General features: G+C 50.3%; 2 protein-coding genes across 2 annotated transcripts in view; one reads left to right on the top strand and one right to left on the bottom strand.

The window, feature by feature from the left end:
• The window catches only part of LOC139673817 (zinc finger protein 850-like), a 584874-nt gene extending 584034 nt beyond the window's left edge, over positions 1-840 (bottom strand). Inside the window, exon 1 of the mRNA XM_071559638.1 lies at positions 762-840. The gene's annotated coding sequence lies outside the window, so the exon portion shown is untranslated. The remainder of the gene's footprint in view (positions 1-761) is intronic.
• Positions 841-1258: 418 nt separating this feature from the next.
• Positions 1259-10207, top strand: LOC139673881 (zinc finger protein 852-like). Its single transcript, XM_071559814.1, has 3 exons — positions 1259-1360; positions 6826-6904; positions 7094-10207. The coding sequence occupies exons 2-3, from the start codon at positions 6853-6855 to the stop codon at positions 8014-8016; spliced, it is 975 nt and encodes a 324-aa protein (XP_071415915.1). The 5' UTR covers positions 1259-1360; positions 6826-6852; the 3' UTR covers positions 8017-10207.
• Positions 10208-21845: the final 11638 nt, after the last annotated feature.

Below are 21845 nucleotides of genomic sequence, written 5' to 3'. Positions count from 1 at the left end.
GGCAGCACTTTGGGAAGAACTGTAGCCATGGCTGGAGAGGCTCGGGCAGGACAGTCTCCCGTGGCAGGAATCCCACGGGGAGCAGGGCAAGGACTCCAACCCCTCTCCCTGAGCAGCAGCACCAACAACTGGCTGGGACCCCCATTCCCAGCTCCCTGCCCCGCTGAGGGGGGAGGAGGAGAACTGGGAAGGAGGGAGGGGTGGAGGGAAGGGCTTGGTCGGGTTTAGTTCTCCTTCTCCTGCTCTCATTCCGGCAGTACCAATTTAATTCCCACGTCCACTGGGAGTCTGATTTGCCCGCGCTGGTGCTCGGGGAGGGATCTCTCCCGCTCCCCACGCCAAGGGCCGAGCCCTCCGTTGGATTTTCCCTGCCCTGCCCGCTGGCAGAGGGAGGGAGAGCGGCTTTCGTGGGTGCCGCCCCCAGGCAGGGCCCCCGCGCCCCCCGAGCTGTCCCGCAGCTCCCTCCTCAGCCGGCCCGGATCCATCTGCTGGCAGAGCCCGGGCAGCATCTCGGCGGCTCCGCAGGGCACTCGCTGCTCCCTGCGGGCTCCCAGGGACCCCCCCGGCCTCCCCTGTGCCCCCCGCAGCCCCTCCCTGCCCATCCCCTCGGAGCGCCGAGCCCGGCCCCGCTCGCGGCTCCCTCGGCCCTCGACAGCAGCAGCGGAGCCCGCGGGGCCCGACCCAGCGCCAGGGCCGGCCCGGCAGCGGCGGAGCGGGGGCTGCGGCGGGGGGAGCGCCCGGGGCACCGCGGCGGGACTGACCGATCCTGCCCGGCCTGTCTGACCCTGCCCGGAACTCACCGGCCCCTGCCCTGGGCCCTGGAACGATGGGCGGAGCCAGCGGGGCGGGGCTGAAGGAAACGCCGCGCGCCCATTGGCTGCTGTTTCTGTCACTCCTGGCTCCTGAGCGCCTATTGGGCATTTTCAGCGTCACGCCTCGCTCTGCCCGCTCGTTGCCATGGCAACCGCCAGTAGACGGGGACGGGAGGGAACCGGCGTCAGCGGCTGCGCAGTGACGGGCGGAGACCCGGATGTTGATGGGGCGTGGCACAGACAGCGCAGCGAGGCATGATGGGAGTTGTAGTACACGGGAACCTCAACATGGCGCGGGGCTCCGGGCTCCGCCCCGACCGCTGTAGTTCTGAACGCCGATTGGCTGCGAGCGGTGACGGGCGGGCGCGGCGGCCAATGGGAGCGGCGCAGGCGGAGGGCGGGACGTGGGAACGCCGCATGGGGCGGAGAGGGGAGGGCGGCGAGTTTGGGGGGGCTCGGGGCGGGTTTTGGGGGTTCCTCCTGACCCCCCCACAGACTGCGGGACCCCCAGGCCGTGTGGGCCGTGACGGTGAAGGTGGAGAAGCCGGGTAAGCCCCTCCCCCTACCCCGGGACTGCCGTCAGGGCCCTCCCAATACCCCCCCTAAAATAACCCTGAGATCCCGAAACCCCCACCTGGGACCCCCAAAACTCCCCCAGGATGCCCCAAATCTCCTCCTGGACCTGCCAGAGCCCCTCAAAGAACCCGAGAGACCTCCCCCGGAACCCCAAGACTCCCCCAGAGGCCCCAGAGGCCCCTAAAACACTCCACAGAACCTCTCAGAGACCTCCAAAGCACCGCAGAGACCCCCCAAACTTTCGTCCCGAACCTGCAAACCACCCCGGGTCCATCCAACCTCCCCGCAGACCTCCCCAAATTCCATGAATCTCGCTCCAATCCCCCTTTCAGACCACCCCAAACCTGCCAAGGATCCCCCAAACCACCCCATTCCCTCCCAGTCCCCTCCCAGACCTTTCCAAACCACCCCAGGACCCCACTGAATTTTCTTTCTGGAGGCTGAAAACCATTCCAGGATGCCCCTAAACTCCCTACTAGAAACTCCAAACCACCCCAGTTCCCCCCAGCCACCCCGAGACCCCCCGAACTGGCATCTCAAAGTGACAGCTGAAACAGTGCAAGGAAAGGAGGTTTTAGGGGCTTGGAAAAGTGGGATGGGGGGTCCAGGGGGACCCTGTGCCCAGGAAAGAGGAGACCAGGGGTCCCTGATGTCGGGAAAAGGGGGTCATGGGGTAGGGAGACCCAGACTGGCCAGAAAAAGGGGTTCAAGGGGTTCCTCAGTGTTCAAAATAGGGAGGGGTCTGGGAAGTGCAGAATTGGGATTTCGGGGGTTGCAGAGTCAAAGAAAAGAGGGAGGTGGGGGTGGAAGAGGTGGGATGGTCAGGAAAGGGGGTGCAGGGGGGCATTGGTGCAAGATAAAGGGGTACAGGGGCATCCCAGTGCCTGGGAATGGGGAACAGGAGAGTCCCAAAGTCAGGGAAATGCAGGACTGGAGGCAGAGAGAGGTGGGTGGGGGTTGCAAGGGGTCCCTGTGCCCAGAAAAGGGGAGTCCAGGGAGTGCCAGGGTAAAGGAAAAGGGAGTGTGGAGTCTGGGAGAGGCGGGATGGGTCGACAAGGGGAGTCCTGGAGTGAAAAAAGGGGGTGTGGGGGTAAAGTTACCTGGGATGGCTGGGAATGGGCCCGAGGGTCCCTGGGGCCAAAGAATAGGGGGATGCAGGGGCTGGGAGAGGCAGGATGGGCAGAAAAGGAGGGCCAGGAGGATCCTGGAGTCAAAGAAAGGGGAGTGTGAGGGCTGGAAAATTGGGATTGGCCAGGTAGGGGGGGTCCCTGAGCCCTGGAAAAGGAGGTGCAGGGGGATCCCAATAATAATAGGGTAGAGGAGAAAACAATGGGATGAGGTTCCAAAGTGCCAATTTCCAGAGGCAGGAAGGTGGGGAGAGGGCAGGGAAGTGTCCCCAGGGAAAGGGATCCCAGAGCAGATCTGGTGTTCAGGGCCAGAGGGGGAACTGGGAACAAGGATTTTGGGAATCCAGAGCAGTGGGAGGGGGGTTGCCCTCCCCCTCATGGCCATTCTGTGCTTCCCAGAGCCCAGTCACTCCCAGTATGAGCCCACTCATTCCCAGTATGAGTGCACTCACCTCCAGTATGAGCTTTGCTACTTCCACTGTATCTCACTCACCCACAACATGGCCTCAGTTGGCCCCAGTATAGTGCCAGTCACTCCCAGTGTGATCCCATTTTCCCTCAGGAGGGTCCCAGTCACTCCCCAATGGCCCCAGTTTAGACCCAGTCACTACCAGTTGGTCCCAGTCACTCCTAGTGTGGTTCCATTCACCCCCGGTATGGTTACAGACACTCCCAGTATGGACCCCAATATGGGCCCAGTTGCTCCTAGTATGATTCCAGTTGCCCCAGTTGTGGTCTTAGTACATGGCCCGCAGTCACTCCCAGTTGCTCCCAGTTCCTTCCAGCATGTTCCCCATTACCTCCAGCATTATTCCAGTTTCTCACAGCCCCTTCCAGTCACTCTCAATGTGGTCCCAGTAACCTCCAGCATGATCTCACTTGTTCCCAGTATATCTCAGTTACCCCAGCCTGGTCTGTGTCCCCCCAAGTATGATCCCAGTCACCCTCACTGTGATCCCAGTCTCCCCCAGCATAGGGCCAGCTCTTCCCAGTGTGATCCCAGTATGATCCCAGTTGCCTCCAACCTGGTTTCATTTGCTCCCAGTATTAGCCCAGTATGATGCTGTTCTCTCCCAGTGTGCCCCCACTTTTTTTTCCCAGTCATTGCCAGTACGATCCGAGTCACTCCGAGGTACTCCCAGTATTAATCCAGTCACTCCCAGTATGATTCCAGTATGAACCCAGTTGCCCCCCACATACTTCGAGTTGCTCCTTTTTACCCTCACTGTGTGTCTGGGTTTCATCCTGGCCCCCCCACAAGCTCGAGCCCCCCCCCCCACTTCTCCCCACACTCCTCAAAGCAGGAAAGGGAATGGGGAGGGAAAAAACCCCTTGAAAGCAGCTGAGCTAAGTCAGTGTATAAATGTATATGTGTATATTCTCTAAATGTCTACAATTCTATGAATATAATTTGCACTCATGACAGGGAGAGGGAAAGGGGAGGGGGAAAAAAGGGAAGGGGAAAACAGGGTTGGCAGGAAGACAGAACAAAGAAAAACAGTGGGTACAAAATAACACCCCCACAACCCCACTGAGTAAACCAGTACAACACAGTCCCACCCCCACTCTTAGAAGAAGAACCAGCCCCTTTCTCCCACGCGGGGGGGTCTCACTCATGCCCTTTCCCCGAACTTCTGCATGGCTCTGATAAGGGACCGAGCAGGAGCAGGGAGACATCTGGCCTTCCCCGGAAACCGAAGAGAGCCCAACTGCTTGTGTCCTGTCTGTTATCCTGTGGGAGGGGAAAGAATGGGTGAGGAATAGCTAGGAGACAAGCCCCTCCCTAGTTCCATCTGGTTACCAGGAAAGAGCCTGGCTTAAACTATTGCACTATGCTTCCACTCACTCCCAGTATATCCCAGTTGCCATGAGCATGCTCATAATCACTCCCAGTATAATCCCAGTCACCTCCAGCATGATGCCATTTGCTCCCAGTATCTCCTGGTTGCCCCAAATAGAGTCCTAATTGCCCCAGCACGCTCCTTGTCACTCCCAGTATGAGTCCACTATGATCCCAGTCACCCCCGGCATAGGCTTGGCTGCTCCCAGTGGGATCCCAGCAGGATGCCAGTTTCCCCCTGCATGGTTCCAGTTGCTCCCTGGTGCTCCCAGCTTGATCCCAGTTACACTCAGTTGCCCCTAGTATAGTCCCACTATGATCCCAGTCTCTCCCACCATGGTCTCAGTTCTGCCCAAGAGTCCCAAATACAGACCCAGCCACTCCCAGTCACTCCCATTGTGCTGCCAGTCACCCCCCGTATGGTTCTAGACACTCCCCATATGACTCCAGTGACTTCCAGTCTCTGTCAGTATGATGTCAGGATGATGCCAGTTGCCCCCAGTCTGTCCCAGGAGGGCCCAAAGCTCCTGGAACACATGGAGGACCCACCCAGAGGAGGGTTCCTACAAGTTCTGTGGCTGCAGGAAGAGCCCCGAGGAATTGAGGGTATTCCAGAGCCACCCCAGGCAGAGAAAGGTGGTCCCACAAGGCCTCCTGCTGCCCCCAAGTGCCTTGGGATCCCCATCCCTGTGTGCATTCCCCCCCTCCAAGATGTCCAGGCTCCTGAGCTGAGCCCAGAGGGGTGGAAGTGCCCAGCCAGAGGGTCCACAAACCTAAAAGGGGTGAAGCTGAAAAGGTTCAGAAATAAAGTGCCAAGAGGGGCTTTTGTCCATGAGCAGCAAAGGTATTTATTTCTGCACAGGGAAGTGAGGCTGTTCCACTGCACAAAACCCACTTCCAAGCAAAAATGCCAAAACAGGTGTATTTATACAATTACAGGACATTATTACAAGATTTTTTCATGCACATTAATTTATTACAATATGTGCTTATCATATTCATGCTTGGGTGGTACCTGGGCGTGCCTTGAGGAGGAGCTTTCTGGATTCTTCTCTTGGCATCGATTCTTGGAGTGTTTTTCCTGGCCTCATCTTACCCTCTTCCTCAGTCTGAACTTCTCAACTTTCTTTCATAAGTGGCCTTGCCAAGACTCTGAAAGAGAAAAGAGACCAAAACCCCCTAGTTTTATGAAATTTCTACTTCTGCTCTGCAAAATGTTGTTTGCACAGCAAGGCCACTGAACACCATGAAGTGCTGGAGCCACCTTGTTCACGTACAATTGTCTAGTAGTTATAGAGACCAGTGTACCGTGGTTAGAAGTCATACATTAAACTAAGCCAGACATTTCAATAGGATAAAATGGTAAAGAGCCAAGATTTTGTAGAGTTGAAGCCAAGGTTTTGCAAGTTTTACAGGTCATGTCATGGAACAAAGATAAGGCAAAAGTCCGGCAGTGATGAAGACGCTTCAAGGCCACCCCAAGGGATGAAGTCAGGAGAGCACTACCCAAATTCAAAGCCAAAAAGAAAGCTCTGCCCAAGATTCCACTTAGTCATTAATATGGAAATTAGGAGGTGTTAACTATGGACTTAAGACTATAAAAAAGCTTATTTTGCACAAACAAGTTAGGCAAGTTTTTGCCCAGTATGAACTGGCTTTGCCTCCAACATTGTCAATAAATAACCTTTGCTGCTATTAGAATAAAAATCTTCTCTTAGTTATTTTTGCAACGTTTTCGCTTATCACTCTTGCTTAAAATCTTGGCTTGGCACCAGCTTATTGAGGTGCTCAGTTTTATCTGATTTGTGCTCCTCAGGACAAGGTGCTTCGGTTCTCTACAGCCACCAGAACATCATGATTCAGCACTTCAAGCTGTGTCACCTCAGGAACATGGCTTAGGCAATTCTGCCAAGCAAGCAGCACTTTTGCAAAGCAGAATAAAGTATTTTACAAAACTGGGATCTTTTCAGGGGTCCTTCAGGCCTTTCTCCTTTCATGGGAGCCTGGAGAGGTGGTACCCTTGAGACCCCCAGGAAAGCGAAGTGAGGAGCTTAAAGAGAGGGAACTCCAGGGAACCTGACACCCCAAAGCAGAGAGTCATGGCAGAAGGGACTCCTGGGGCCCTCAAAGCCTCAGTATCATTAAGAAGGGGGACCACAGAACATAGGAAGTTGGGAGAAGGGGGACCCTTTAGATTCCCTGAAGCCCTGGTAGCTTGGAGAGGTCTGGGACCCTGAAGAGGGAGGACCCCCAATACACAGGAGACTCCCAGCAGCCCGGACAGGGGGGACCCTCAGAACCCCAGAGTGGAGAGGCCAGAGAGGAGGAACGTCTGGGAGGATTTTTGTGAGTGAATATCAATGTTTTGAAGCTTTACATGGACAAAAGATGCCCGGTAACTTCTAGAAATGGACTTGGACAGAAGGAACCCTCAGCCCAATGCATTCTACTTATTTTTCCCCCACACCAGGATTTCTCCTTCTCAAACCTTGGAGGGATGGAGGAACAAGCTGCGAGGAAGAGGAAGATGCCCCGGGACCCCCAGGCAGGTGAGGAGGAAGTCAGTGCCCCTTTGCCCCTCTCTTGTGCTGCATCTTCCAGCCCAGCATGGCCCTGGCTGCAGGACAACCCCGCTGCCGACGCCGTCCTGCCGGGGGCCAGGTTTGGGGGGATGTCCTTGGCCTTCCCTGTGGGCCGGAGGCAAATGCCCTGCCTGTGCTTGTTCCTTCCTGCCCCAGGCCCCGAGCTGAGCACGGAGAGCACGGAGGACAAATCCCCCCAGCAGAACCTGCTGGCAGAGGCCGTTTTGAACGGCTCCAGGGCACAGGAAGTCACTGGGGAGGAAAAGCCACGGAGATCTGCCAGGAGGAGAAGCTCTAAAACTAGACCTGGGTGCTCTGAGGAGATAAAACCAACCCAGTGCCCCAAAGGTGGCCGTAGCTTGAGCAGGTGCTCCGATCCAGTGATGCAGCAGCGACTTCAGTCAAGGGAGAAGCGCTACAAGTGCTTGGAATGTGGGAAGAGCTTCACCCAGAGCTCCTCCCTGATCCGCCACCAAACAATCCACACTGGGGAATGGCCCTACAAGTGTGGGGAATGTGGAAAGGGCTTCAGTGTCAGCTCTGAGCTGATGCGCCATCAAATGATCCACACCGGGGAACGTCCCTACGAGTGTTCTGAGTGTGGGAAGAGGTTTCTGACCAGCTCACATCTCCTTAGACATCAGTGGACACACACTGTGGAGAGGCCCTTCCGCTGCACCGACTGTGGGAAGAGCTTCAATCGCAGTGAGACCCTCATCATCCACCAGCACATCCACAACGGGGAGAGACCCTACAAGTGTGCGGAGTGTGGGAAGAGGTTTCAGAGCAGATCAGATCTCCTCAAACATCAGCAGACACACACAGGGGAGCGACCCTACAAGTGTGAGGAGTGTGGGAAGAGTTATCCGAGGAGCTCAACTCTCATCAGGCATCAGAGCACACACACAGATGAGAGACCCTTCTGCTGCACCGACTGCGGGAAGAGCTTCAACCGAAACTCCACACTTATCATCCACCGCCGCATGCATACTGGGGAGAAGCCTTACAAATGTGGGAAGTGTGGAAAGAGCTTCACCCAGAGCTGTAACTTGACCACACACCAACGGACCCACCAGTAAAGGAAGACCTACAAGTGCCCCGACTGCAGGAAGAGCTTCATCCGCTGTTTTAACTCCATCACTCATCGGAGGACCCACGTTGGATGATCCACAGTGACCCATGTTGGTCACAGACTTGGCGACCCAAGTTGGGTAAAGAGTTGATGACCAACATTCTTGATGAGGCCTGTTTAGCAGAGACCTGGTGACTCACGTTCCAAGTGATCCATGCTGGGCACAGACCTGGTGACCCATGTTCCAGATGAATTATTATCAGCAGATGGTCGGTCCACTAATACAGTGGAAGGGAGCTCTCAGCTCCAAGGGGCGAGTGATAATAGCTCTGGACAGCTCTTTTAGATGCTAGCCCCTTGAAGTGCAGGGAGGCTCCTCCCGCTTCCGACCAGCGCTAGTCCCTGAGGAAAGACAGCCACACGAGTCAGGAGTCCACGGCAAGAAGCAAAGTTTATTGTAATGCCCGGTCTTATATAGGGAGCAGCGGAAATTTTCAGAACATGGGAGGAGAAAGGAGAAGAGAAAGGGAGGAGCCAAGAATCCCATTGGTCCATATGCAAATTGAGGGGAGGAACAAGGAAAGAGCCAATAGGAAACGGGGATCAAAACATAACCATATATGGAAAATGGTGCACTGCACCAAACTCGGGCCAATCAGGGAAGGAGTGGTGGGAAAATGCCCTGAGGGTTTGTGGGAAGAAGAACTTGGATGGGGGTGACTAAGGGGAAAATACTTAGGGAAGCCATATTACTATACAATTTATTAAACAGAGGAAGCATCAATATATGCTTTAAATCTTTCAAAGTCTTTATCGAGCTACTGCAGGGCCTCCGGGCTCAGGGCACTGAGGTCTTGGACTTCCACATCCTCGTTGACCCATCTCTTGTAATATGTTTGCCATTTGATGAACTCTTGATCACCCTGGCCTCCTCCAACAATCCATGCTGGGCGTGCATTGGTTTGTGTGGCCAGATTTTGGAAGCTGGGGTTGCTCCAGCGGTGGGTTCTGTGAGCAGCTGTCGGAAGGTTCCTCCATGTCCGGCACCTGTCCTGACCCCCTGAAAGTGAGGGTGACCCAGGTTCTTGTTAATCCACCCCTTGGGGCAGTTTAGATTTACTTTATCAATATTTATGTATATGTAGACTTCAGAGCACTTTTGTTTCCATGTAAAGTAGGTTTGGAGCAGTTTTGGTTCTTCTCTGTAGTGATATAAAAACATAGAAGTGTTACTTCCCTTCCCTGGCTCCAAGCCCAGCCTGTCCCTCCAGGGGTGGGTATTCTCTGCCTCTGGGTGGTTCCTTTGCCCATGGGCAGGAAAGCACCTGCTGCTTTTGCAACTGGATATTGTTGGAGCCATGAACCATCAACATTCCAGTCCTTCCAAAGGGGAGACACTGGGGTCTGGTTCCACCACACGTGTTCCTGTGCAGATAGAAATACTAAATAAACATTTGTATTGCTGACAGCTGACCCCATGTCCAGCACCACCTCTCCCATACTCTGCCATTATTACTGAAATCCTTGGAAGCCATTGAGGCAGTAAAAGCCTCAAACAGCACCTTTTCAGTGCCAAAGAGTCAGACATTCTTTTATTCTGGCCATGACTGATAAAATTCCAGCCTCCACACAGACACTGGAACAAAACCTTTTCTCCTGTGTATACTATTTTTAGCAAACAAATAAATTAATGTTCATTGGTTCTAATTACATAATTCCCTTTCATTAATTAGTAGTCTGTCCTCTATTGGTTATTGATTTCTTTCTTTTTAAGCTATTTTTAGTGTTTTCAGTATCCTTTTCCTCTTGTAGGGACTTTCCAACACAAATACTGAGTCTCTGTTAGCCTTTTCTTTGTCTTCACGTTTCTGCAAAATGTCCCTGTGGCCTGTATGTTCTGCATTTCATATGTTCAACCTCAACCACCCATCACTCTCTCCCAGGCTTTGTTCACTGAGGAAGATCAGGGTCAGTTTATCAAAACTTAAAGTTCCAGTACTTTTCCCATGCTGTTCCCACAAAAGTACCTTAAGACAACTTTGATAAATGCTGGCTAAGAGTGATTTAAGGATAACACTTTGTCACCAATATATATTGATTTTAATGTCTGGCACTGGGGATGGGGCGTGGGGGGAGAGCTGGAGCCATACTGGTAGTACTGGTGGTGATGGGAGGCCCTCAGCTCAGGGCGAGGAGCTGTCGGGTGAGGGTGGGTGAAGAAGGGGGGATGGTGGGAAATGGGGGGAAAAGTGGACAAAAAAGGTGTGTAGTAGTTTAGGCTTTCATTTTGGTAGGCCCAGACAGTTTTACATAGATTAGAGGGGACAAGCATCACCTGACTGTGCTGGTTTAAAGGTGAACCAGCAGGGAAAATGAACTTACCACGAGAGAGATTATAAGTCAGACCTAAAATTTAATAACAATATTACAATAACAACACTGACACACAAGGGAAATTGCTTTCAACTCACAAAACCCCAGCAGTATAACCCAGTGTCCTGGGGCACAAACCCAAGGGGGTTTGTTTGCCCTTGTGCTGAGACCCCTGTGGTTCCCCCAAGTCCAGAGCAAAAGGAAAAGAAAAACCTGTTGGTGCAGGCGAGGGCTGTGGTCTGGGTGAGAGCGGGGATCTCCTCCTGTCGAGGTCCTGCTGCTGCTCGGGATCCGACGAGAGGTTCCCGAGGTCTTCTTACCCACCACTTATGTACCCTCAGGGAGCTCTCAGTCCCTCCCCCTGGGCGGGGACTCACACAATGGGTGATTAACTCTGGGAGCCAGGGGGTGTTGAGCTGTTGATGGCCCATTAGCAGCTCCGCCCCCCTCAGGCTGGGTGTGAAGGTGATAATGGCTCCCTGGGCAGCTGCTGCTAATGGCCCATTGACTTTGGGGAATGAATAGAGGGGGTAGAATACACAGGTTTGATCACCCCCACACAGGGTTAGCTGGTCCCTCCTGCTCAACTAGGACACTGACTTAAGCAACTAAAGAGATATTTCATATGTGACATCACAGCAAGTATATAAAAAAAGGGAGGTGGAGCTTCTGTCTCCTTTTGGTTTTTGTCTTGGACCTGTGAGGACCTGCTGCTCTGCCTTTGCTGAGATTAGGCCTTCCTGCTGTTTTATCTAGGGAGGTGAACATTTTCTTGTTAATTTTTCTCCTCTCCTGCTGGGGGTTTCCTGCGGAAGAGTCTTTTGGGGGTGTTGTTGTGGGTCTGGGTGGTTGGAATGTGTATTATTTGGGTGAGTGATTCAGTAAAGTGGTGGTTGTTTTTTCCACAGTTGTATAAATATGTGTTATATTCTGTTTTTCATTGTCTCTCTTTTATAAAAATAAGAAGCTTGCTGTTTCAGGTTATGGTGGGTTTTTCCCCCCCTGTCTTCCTTCTTTTTTTCCCCTCCCTCCTTTTCCCTTGCAGAAGGGAGGGGGGGCTGTGTTCTAACTTTCTGTACTGAGCAGTTGGCATTTTGCCAGTTCAACCTAACACATAGATAAGGTAGTGGCCCGTATGGGGGATCCAAGGACCTTGGCAAGTTTTCCAGGAGCTTGGCTGTGTTCCCAGAGATTGTTTCTGTCAACATCACTGGTTTATCTGTATTGTTTTGAGTACATTCTGAAACATAAACAATATGGTTTCCCACTGGATGCACATGTTAACTTTTCTGTAAACTCTTTTTGAATTCAGACAGCTTTCCTGTGCCAAGACCTGAGGAAAATGAGTACAGCTACGTTTCCTTACCTTAGTTTGATTTTGGTTTTGATTTTGATCTTGATTTTGACTTTGATTTTGATCTAAATGATGGCATAGCACAATTACCAGATCTACCAGTGTTTCATGCTAACCCAGTTGCAAACTATTTATTAATGATGTTGCTGGTAGCTAATACTGTGGTGAACTTATGGACCCTGGTGAGTGTGATATTGTTTCTGTTTCCTCGTCATAGAACCAGCCAAACTCCAAAGTAACCTTATTGGGACCTACCTTAAAGAAGGCAATTCCTGGGTGGCAGGGAATGTGGACTGGCCTAGGTGCATTACTAGGATGATTGACACCTCCTGTTACCTGGGTTTTCACACCAGAACAGGTGCTCAACCCTAACAGATTGATTCATTGCTTGAGGGATGGATGCCTTGCGTATCCTGATCAGAAACATCAGCTGCTGGCCCTCTATTGGGGTTTGGCCTGGGCATACCAAGCCACAATACAATACTCTGTTGGTGGATAGTGAATGCTCCAGAAATTGGAGCATGGGTCTTCTGCTCTGAGAGGCACCGTGGCCATCTTTTAGGCCACCTCTCGGAGCTAAGGAATGGCTCCTCCCACACCCAGCCTGGCACAGCTCCCCAAGGAAGGACCACACTCAAGGCCAGGTGTCCATGAGAGAAGCAAAGTTTATTAGGGTGCCCAGCTTATAAAGGGATCGAGGGAGGTTTCTAGAACATGGGAGGAGAAAGGGGAGGGGTGAAGCATCCCATTGGTCCAAGCGCAAAGAGAGGGGCAGAACAAGGAAAGGACCAATGGGGAAGAGGGATCAGAACATTACCAAATATGGGAAACTACTGCAATGCACCAAGCTGGGACCAATCAGGGAAGGGTTGGTGGGAAAATCCTAAGGGTTTGTGGGAAGAAGAACTTGGATAGGGACTATTATAGGGAAAATATAATGGGGAGACCTGGTGACATTACAGTATTAAACTGGGAACATGTCAATATAAGAAGTAAAATTATTTTAGTCTTTATAACTCTTCTCCAAAACAGTAAGGTCAACAGGTCCAGACTCCTCCACCTTGACATCCTCGTCGATCCACCTTTTATAAAATTGTTTCTATTTTGTGAGCTCTGGGTCTATCCCAACAATACTCCCAAAAGGTTATGGGGAAGACAGGAACTGAGACTGAGGATGAGGAAACGGCCCAAACATGAGAAGAGGCAGGAACCCAAACAGAGATGGAGGAAAAAACCCAGGTTATAGAGACCCAGGTTATGGAAGCAGCAGAGACCCAAATGGAGATGGAAGTAGTGTGGGAACCTTTTGGGTGGAAAAATCAATAGATGAGTTATTAACCACATAAATTAAAAGTCACACAAGGTAATAGCTGTAGTTGAATACGTGACTAAAACAATGACTTATGGTTGAGAAAACAATGATCTATGGTTAAATATGTGAGTAGACAAAGATATAGAGAAACAATGTAGTTAATAAATGAGGATATATATGCAAATGTAACGCAAATAGCAGAAACCAATCCGAGTGTGGATTGAGGCTTATGAACAGTGTATGCAACCAATCATTATATTGCGAAGCGCGTGTACAGGAAAGAAAACAGCATAAAAGCTGAGCTTTTAGGCATAATAAACGGACTTCTAAATCATCATATTGATGTGTGAAGTGCCCATTATTCGCATAACCAGCATCAAAGTAGGGACCCAAATTGTTGAAGACACAGGGACCCAACTGAAATGAAGGACATTAAAGATACTCTCAGTGAGATGGGTACCCAGACCATACAACCTGAAGTTGTTATTGCTCCCATAGTGAAATAGAGGGCATTTTTAAAGAGGTCTGCAGGAGCTGGCCAACTAGACACAGAAGGAGCAACAGCAGGAACTGGTGAGGGGCTAGGGCCAAGTCCTTCGACAGATGATGCAGGCGCAGGAACTACAGCAGGGGAAGCCAGACAATCACTGGGTAGATGTGAATACCCAGAGGAAATTAGACAGGAGAGCCGTGTATCCAAATGACTGACCCCAGCAGACACGCGGGACGTACAGAAAGAATACAGTCACCTGCTTGGTCAACAAATGCTTACCTGGCTGCTCCAATCCCGAGATAGAGGAGCTGTGAGTTACATGTGGGACAGTTATGAAGCACAACACCTGGGCACTATTGCCAGAGGTGGAAAAAGAAAAAATCATTCAAATTCTCCTTAGAGCTGGTTTTGCCATCAAAAGGGGGAAGGTCAAGGGACCTGCCACAGAGATTCAGTTCCTGGGGGTGAAGTGGCAAAATGGACGGCACAGGTCCCAACAGAAGTCATCAACAAGATTGTAGCGATGGCTCCACCGACTAACAAGAAGGAAACTGTGCTGGTTTAAAAGGTAAACTGCCAGGAGAAATGAACCCAACACAAAAGAGATTGTAAGTCAGAGTTACAATTTAATAAAAATATTACAATAGATGGAATGGCACAAAGAGAAATTGGTTTTAACCCATGAAACCCAGAAGTATAACTGAGCTCCCTGGGGCACAAACACTATGGGGTTTGCTGGCCCCTGTACTGAGCCCCATGTGGTTCCCCTGAGTCCAAAGAAAAAGGAAGGGGAAAACCTGTTTGTGCGGATGAAGGTCACAGTGTGGTCAAGAGTGGTGGTCTCCTCCTGTCGAGGTTCTGCTCCTCCTCTGGATCCTGTGGTAGCAGAGGTCCCCAGTCCCCAAGATTATATACCTTCAAATTCAGGTGGGAACACTTAGTACCTCCCCCAGGGCGGGGAGTTCAACAATGGGTGATCTGACTCTGTGAGTCAGGGGGTATTTTTGGAATCATTGATGGCTCATTAGCAGACACACCCCCTCAGACTGGGTGTGGAGGTGCCAACAACTCCCTGGAGGAGAGTTATCAGAGCTCTTATCTCACAGGCTTCTTTCACACCCAGCTTACATTCTGAGGGGTCAGATATGCCCTGGGCAGCTGCTGCAAATGATCCATTGTGAACAGTTCATGGGAAATTACATAGAGGGTTGAGAATACACAGCTTTGGTCACACCCACACAGTGATAAACTGGTCCCACCTGCTGAACTAGGACATAGTGTAACTGGGCAGTTCCTTCATCCATCTAAATACACCTCTTTCCCCACTAGGTAACTATTCCAGGGTACCTGCCACAGCAAAATGACTGGTTTATTTGGTCATAAACACAGTGACCTAAAAAGATTTCATTTAAATAACAGGTAAATACAACCACATGACAAATACTGCAATATCTCTGGGCACTTTGGTTAAATGGATCCCAGAATGGGTCAGGCTGGAAGGGACCACAGTGGGGCATCTGGTCCCACCTCGCTGCTCCGGAAGAGCCATCACAGAGCACATAGCACAGGATTGTGTGCAGACAGCTCTGGAATATCCTCAGTGAATGAAACTCCACACCCTCTGTGGTGTCTGTTCAGTGCTTGGTCACTGCACAGCAAAGAAGTTCTTCCCCATGTCCAGGTGGAACTTGCTGGCCATCAGTTCCTGCCTGTTTCTCTTGTGCCATTGCTGGGCCCCTGAGCAGAGCCTGGTCCATCCTATGTCCCCTCCCTGCAGGCACCGACAGACATGGGGGAGGTCCCCTCTCAGTGTCTCTTGTCAAGAACAGCTCTCAGTGTTATCTCTCAGTGCCACTCTACTGATCTAATGGTCCATATTCTCTCACAAAATTCAATTTAATGTGACATTTGGGCCACCAATTGTTAACCCTCTGCCACATTTGACTATTTGCTGTCTCCACTGGTCCTCAAACCACACAGAGAATTTTGTTTTCCCCTGAGGATTACATCATACAATAAACTCTGGGGAGAGGTATTTCAAAAGCCTGAAAATCCCTGGTAAATCCAGTTTTAATCCATTATTACACTGGCACAGTAATTTTTGCACAACAGAAAGTCATAGCTTTCCTCTGCTGGTTAGTCTGCCATTCTGGACTCACCCTGAGTGTATTCACCTATTTGTTGCTGTTTCAATAATTTTTTCTCCAAGCTTTCTAGAATCATCCCATTTTTTTTCCTTGAAAGAAAAAAAAATCTCCCTGCTCTTCCTTTTACTGGTCAATTGAATAGCTGTGAAAAAAAACACATTAGCAATTTGTCCTAGAACAAAGTGGCTCTAGCACTTTATGCTGTTTAGCGGCCCTGCCGTGCAAGCAACACTTTGCAAAGCAGTATTAGAAAATTTCACAAAACTAGGTGTTTTTTTGGTCTCTTTTTTCTTTCAGAACTCATGAGTTTCTGGCCAGCCTCTTCTTAATTAGAAAATAAAATAGAAAAACTACAAATTTTTAAAGAAGAGGAATGGAAGTGTTTATTTGTGTCTGAAGAACTTCAGGGTAAAAAAAATGAACCAGTTGTTCTTAGGTCCCTTTCAAGGAGCAAAGGACAGGGGCAAATAAATCCAGGCTGTCATGAGGCGTGGTAGCCCTGCGTTGGGCACGTCAGCCCCGTGGGCTCCCAGGGCCGGTTGTGGGTGGACAGGGTGGATGGGAGCAGTGGGGTGAAGCCAAAAAACGTTTGGAGATAACTGCTAAGAGAAATGTTCATCTCTTAGCAGTTAGGTATTTATTTCTGCATGTAGAAGTGAGGCAGTTTACACTGCACAAACTCACTCCTAAGCACTAGTGCCAAAACAGGCAAATTTTTAGAGTTACAGTACATAATTGCAACATCTTACCATGCATATGAATTTATTACCATATATGATTATCATATTCCTGCTTGGGTTGTACATAGGCATGGCTTGGAGTGAAGCTTTCTAGATTCTTCTTTTGGCATTGATTCTTGGCATGTCTTGTGGTGCTTTTCTGGGTTTTCAGCCTCAGTCCATCCTCTTCCTCAGTCTGACCTTCTCAACATTCTTTCGTGAGTGACCTTGCCAAAACTCTTGCTCAAAATCTTGTCTTGCTACCATCTTATCCTATTGAGTTGTCTAGTTTTATCTAATTTGTAATCTTTAGTACATGGTACATTGGTTCTCTAATGGTTGCTTAAGCTTAGGTACAGCAAGTAGAACAAAACGATTTAGCAGTTCTTGCTATGTTCCCTTAGTAACAAGGGTTAGGCAATTTTGCAAGGGAAGGGAGAGCAAGATACTTCCAAACTCAGGGGTCTTTTAGGTCTTGCTCCTTTCAGTCCCCCCTTTCTTTTTAAGATTTACAAAGTCTTTAATTTAGTTTCAGTTCTACATGATTTTGATACATATGCATCATTGCCCACATTATTTGCATCCTTCTGATCATGGTACTTAATCTGTACCACAGACACATGTTGAACTGCATTAGCTGATGCTAAGATTATGATTGAATGCATTAAGGAGTGAAAGACTTGTGTTGCAGTGCCCTGTTCCTGCCCTTTTTTGCCACTTGTGCCATGTGCACTGACACAGAGGGACAAGGGCAGTTCAGGCTGCAAAGGTCCCTGTCTTGAAGGTCCACTTCCACACCACTGTGTGGGTAAAGATCTTGCTGGGCACATTGAAGACCAGTAGTCATAACCTGGAAAACACATTTGGAGCAATAGATGCTAAAGCTGCAGTGCCTGTTCTCAAAGGACCACAAGTAATTCAGCCTTGCCACCGTTTCTCGAGTGCGTGTTGGTGTTCCCCAGTAAAACTACAGATTTGGGTAAACCCTTGGGAGGCAAGGGGATTCCTTCTCCAGGAAAGTGCTTCCCAAAGAGTTCTTAGTGAGGTAGCTCCAAATGTCTCCCTCTGGCTCTCTGTGCTCCTTTCACACCTTGTGTTCCGTTGCATGCTGGAGAGGGGCAGGAGCAGCAGCAGAAGGAGCAGGAGGAGCAGCAGAAGGAGCAGCAGTGCTGATCTTCCCGAGGAAGATTCCTTTGTGACCCCAGCACTGGCAATCAGCTGCGCCCCAAGGACATGAGCAAGGCCTGCTGCCTCCATGCCCCACAGATGCCCAAGCCCCGTTTTGCCTCAGCCTGGAGCCATACAGGTGCTTCTGAGCAGGGCCCTGTGCACCCAGCCTGATGGACTGCAAAGACGATTCCTTCCCATGTCTGGTAGGACACCAGTGGGTGCTCCAAAGCACTGGGACCTTTGGCAACCTCTCTGCATCCCAGTTCTTACAGCTGGTGCTCCCCCATCTCTGCTGGGGATGAGAACAGAGAGCTCTTCAGGGCTTCTCCCAAAGGAATCCTTGGTCTTGCCACTGCTTTCCAGCAGATAAGGGCTGAGACCCTTGGGCAGCTCCAGGTGTTCTGGATGTTTGCACCTCCAGCAGCCTTGTTCAGACTCCTGTCTTCCTCACTCCCTTCCCTTCTCACCCACTGGATCTTGTTACTGCAAGACTTACCTCTGGCTCGGATGCCCCTGCCCATTTCCTGTGCCTCCTTGCCAGCCTTCTGATGAGCAAGGATGCCCTGCATGACACTGAGAAACCAGAGCAGAGCAGAAGTGATGGCATCCAGGCAGAGAGAGGAGCTGGCTGCAGGCTGAGGGCATCATTCTTATGGAAAACCAGCTGTCCCACCTGCCCACTCTGCCCTCAGCATCTGCTGTGCTGTGGGCACACAGCTGCAGTGGGATTTTCTGCAGGAGAAGATGCCATGGATATGGCCCTGGGGTTTCATGCCTGAAAGCAGGAGGTTTCCACCTATGGAGGGGCTTGAGGGGAAAGGGAAAAGACACTAGGAGAAGGGAGAGAAAGCAACACCCAGAGACTGTGTCAGGGAAAGAAAATTTTATTGGATAGATAATTGAAAAAGAAGCACTAAGCACAATTTGGGGCAAACCAGTCGAAAAAGTGGAGAAAACCTATCCTGTGGTTTAGCAGCAAGGGCAGGTGTCTCTGCTCTTCTCACTGTGCTCCCAAAGCCTGCTGTTTGCAGGGAACTGTAATTCACTGCAGCCAGTCTTGCAGCTGGGCATTGTCTGCCTCCTTGGCTTGTGGTACTACAACTAGCACAAAGGGATCTAGTGAGCTACAGGCTGAAACTGGGCTGGGAGAGAAGGGCTTTTTTGAGCAATGAGAGAGTTTCCCTGCCTCTTTACCATCTTCTCAGGAATATCTCCTACAGAGTTTGAAGAACCCCACTATCTTGAGTCCTAAAACTACCTAACCTCAATCAGTGCTGGCTGAGCTGGAGTTTGGTTTATATTCAGTATTAACTGAAATTTCTGAAAGCCGGGTTCCTGATGCTTTGATGAATGAGCCAGGTATCCACGGCTCTCTGTCAGGAGAGCAGGGATGGGTGTGTTGGACTACACTTTTTCTCTGCTCTTTCCCTGCAATGACACCCTTCAGTGCTGAGGGCAGCACCAAAACTGTCACCTGGCCCCTCCCTGTACCCAGGATGTTGTCATTCTTAAGGGCAGGATCTTTTAAGGTTCCCTAGAAGGGTCCTGGCTCCTTTCCTGTGAGGAAAAGGTTGAAAAAACAAGCAATAAAAATAAGCAATAGTTTATCTCCTTCAATCAGAGCATCCTTCGAGACTGTCTCATGTGCCACTGGGAGTTGGCCTGGCTGGCCCTGGGTTGTCCTGTCCAACTGTCTCTTGTAAATAAGCAGGATGGAATGCATTCCTTTAAGGAGATTTGCATTTCCACTGGGTGCATGAATTACAGAGTCCTGTAGGCCTTGGTTCTACTACTTGTCACTGTCACATTTAAATCTCTGTGGGATGAGGCTACTCCTTTGCAACTGTGCATTTCCCTTTCCTACCTGATTCTTCACAAATGTGCAGGCTCAGTAGGTAGAGAGACTTGACCCACTGAATCATAGAACCAGGATGGAATAGAATTAGATTTGAAAAGACCTTTAAGGCCATGGAGTCCAAATGCAAACCCAGCACGGCCGGGTCCATGTGCCTAAGTGTGACACCTCCAGGTGGGAAATTCCTCTGGGTGGGGACTCTACCACTTCTGTGGACAGCTTGTTCAAGTCCTTGTCAACCCTTTCAGTGAATACAGTTTCCTACTTTTTGCTCTGGCACTCAGAGGACACAGTAACACCAGGTGTCAAGGAAGTACCTCACTGGGGACAGAAAGAAGCAGGAAAGAGAGGGAGAAATGTTTGCGTAGCCCTATCTGGAGTGTACTGCCCTGGTGTCAACACTGTTTATTAAATAAATCTTATTAAATGAAAGAAAATTTCCAATGGAAAAAAATCAATTCGGAATTTCTACAATTAAATAATATTCACAGTTTAATATTCTTTGAAATAATGTACTATTGCCAGAACTTTTCTGTTTCTCCCACTCCCTTCTTCCTCAAAATACAAAGCTTGCTGATTTAAGCAATTTAAGTGATTTTATATGTGATTTACATAAGTTTCCTATTAAATCAGGCACCACTGAGGAGCCTACAGAGAAAAAAAAAGTGTGTCTGTGTAGTTCAATTCCTGGGTAGACTTCACTAAGTTTTACATGTACTTACACAGGGATATTGCAAGAGATACCCTAGGAAAAAAGAGAAGAGCAGGGAAGGGTCGAGGGGGAAAGGGAAGGGGATGGGGAAGGGGAAAGGGAAGGGGAAAGGGAGGGGGAAAGGGAGGGGGAAAGGGAGGGGGAAAGGGGAAAGGAAGGGGGAAAAGGAGGGGGAAAGGGAGGGGGAAAGGGAGGGGGAAAGGGGAAAGGAAGGGGGAAAAGGAGGGGGAAAGGGAGGGGGAAAGGGAGGGGGAAAGGGAGGGGGAAAGAGAAGGGGAAAGGGAAGGGGAAGGGGAAAGGGAAAGGGAAAGGGAAAAGGAAAGGGAAAAGGAAAGAGAAAAGGAAAGAGAAAAGGAAAGAGAAAAGGAAAGGGAAAAGGAAAGGGAAAAGGAAAGGGAAAAGGAAAGGGAAAAGGAAAGGGAAGGGGAAAGGGAAGGGGAAAGGGGTGCAAAGGCCAGCAAGTGTTTTAGGTGCTGTAGTGGCTAAAAGCAGGGCAGTGGCCACAACAAATGCAAGGAGCTTTTGTGACTGAGCTGCTGTCCATGCTCTCTGGGACCTGCTCTCCAGAGGGGCAGGAGCAATTCCAGCCACTGAGCATTGCACTCAGCCATCCCAGTGCAGCTGGGAGCCCTAAAGTGCAGTCAAGTCACGCTTTTTGCAGCAAGTTCTGTCTCCCAGGGCCACCTCTGCTCAGAGCACCCTGCCGTGCTATTGCCATGTGGCCGAGCTAATCTAAACTAGCAGGTTATGTTCGGTGCTTTGGTGGCTGCAGGCAGCGCCTGGAGAGCTGAAACCTCAAGCATTTGGCTGGAGGCATGGATATTGAGATAAGGGACACTGGGGTAAAGCCTTCTACCTTTAAAAGTTAATTTTTCACTTTTTTTTTTTTGTCTGCTTTCCGTTTCAGTAACAAACTGAGAGACTGGTAGCGACTGCTGTGGGAGGGTCTGCTTAGGGTGCAAAAGACTAGTCAAGTGCAGTAGTGGGAAGGGGGGAAAGAGAGAACGAGGAGATCAATCTGTAACTGACTGTGAACAATCAATTGAGATACCCCACTACCTTCGGACCAGCCGGTAAATCCCTCCAACCTCAGAGGTATTTATATCTCCGAGGATTAAATACTATGCCAGATATGGTTACTTATGGAATGCCGCCCCTAGTTCTGTGTTGTCGCGATATTCGCGTCTCTAATGCAGACACCGCAAGGAAAGCCCCGGTTGTAATGACCCTGCCTTAAATACGGGGAAAAATCTGTCCCTCCTCGCTGGAAGCCCCGCTGCATCCCGGGAAAGCAGCATGTAAATCACAGTCCCGCCCCTGCTCCCGGCACCACCTCCCTCCCCCATCCCTGCGAACGGGGGAAGTTCGTCTAGTTTTCCATGAGCTTTTAAGAGCTGGCATTTCCCCTCCCTTCCCCCCCCCCCCCCCCCCCCCCCCCTTCTTTTTACTGTTTTTCTGAATAAAATTACGCTTCTATTTGACACACACAATTACCGTTCCTTTCTTTGGCATGTTTGAATGGCTTTGATAGGCGGAATTGCAAAAGTAATTCCGTTTCTAACAGCTAATGTGCGATTGGAATGAAGGGGGTCCCGGGCACCCGGATGAAGAGGAGCTCCGCAGTTTGCAACAAAGGTGTTTCAGATAATGGCTTGTGTACATGCTTCAGTGGTTCGGTTTGTTCACGCTTCGGTCCAGTCC

This window comes from Pithys albifrons, chromosome 7, assembly GCF_047495875.1.
Source record: "Pithys albifrons albifrons isolate INPA30051 chromosome 7, PitAlb_v1, whole genome shotgun sequence".
Lineage (NCBI taxonomy): Eukaryota > Metazoa > Chordata > Aves > Passeriformes > Thamnophilidae > Pithys > Pithys albifrons.
This window is presented reverse-complemented; position numbering and strand designations above follow the sequence as displayed.

Coding starts and splice junctions, on each gene's coding strand:
- LOC139673881 (XM_071559814.1), top strand. CDS start 6,853: ATGGAGGAACAAGCTGCGAGGAAGAGGAAGATGCCCCGGGACCCCCAG. Junction 6,905..7,093: donor GCCCCGGGACCCCCAGGCAG/GTGAGGAGGAAG, acceptor TTCCTGCCCCAG/GCCCCGAGCTGAGCACGGAG.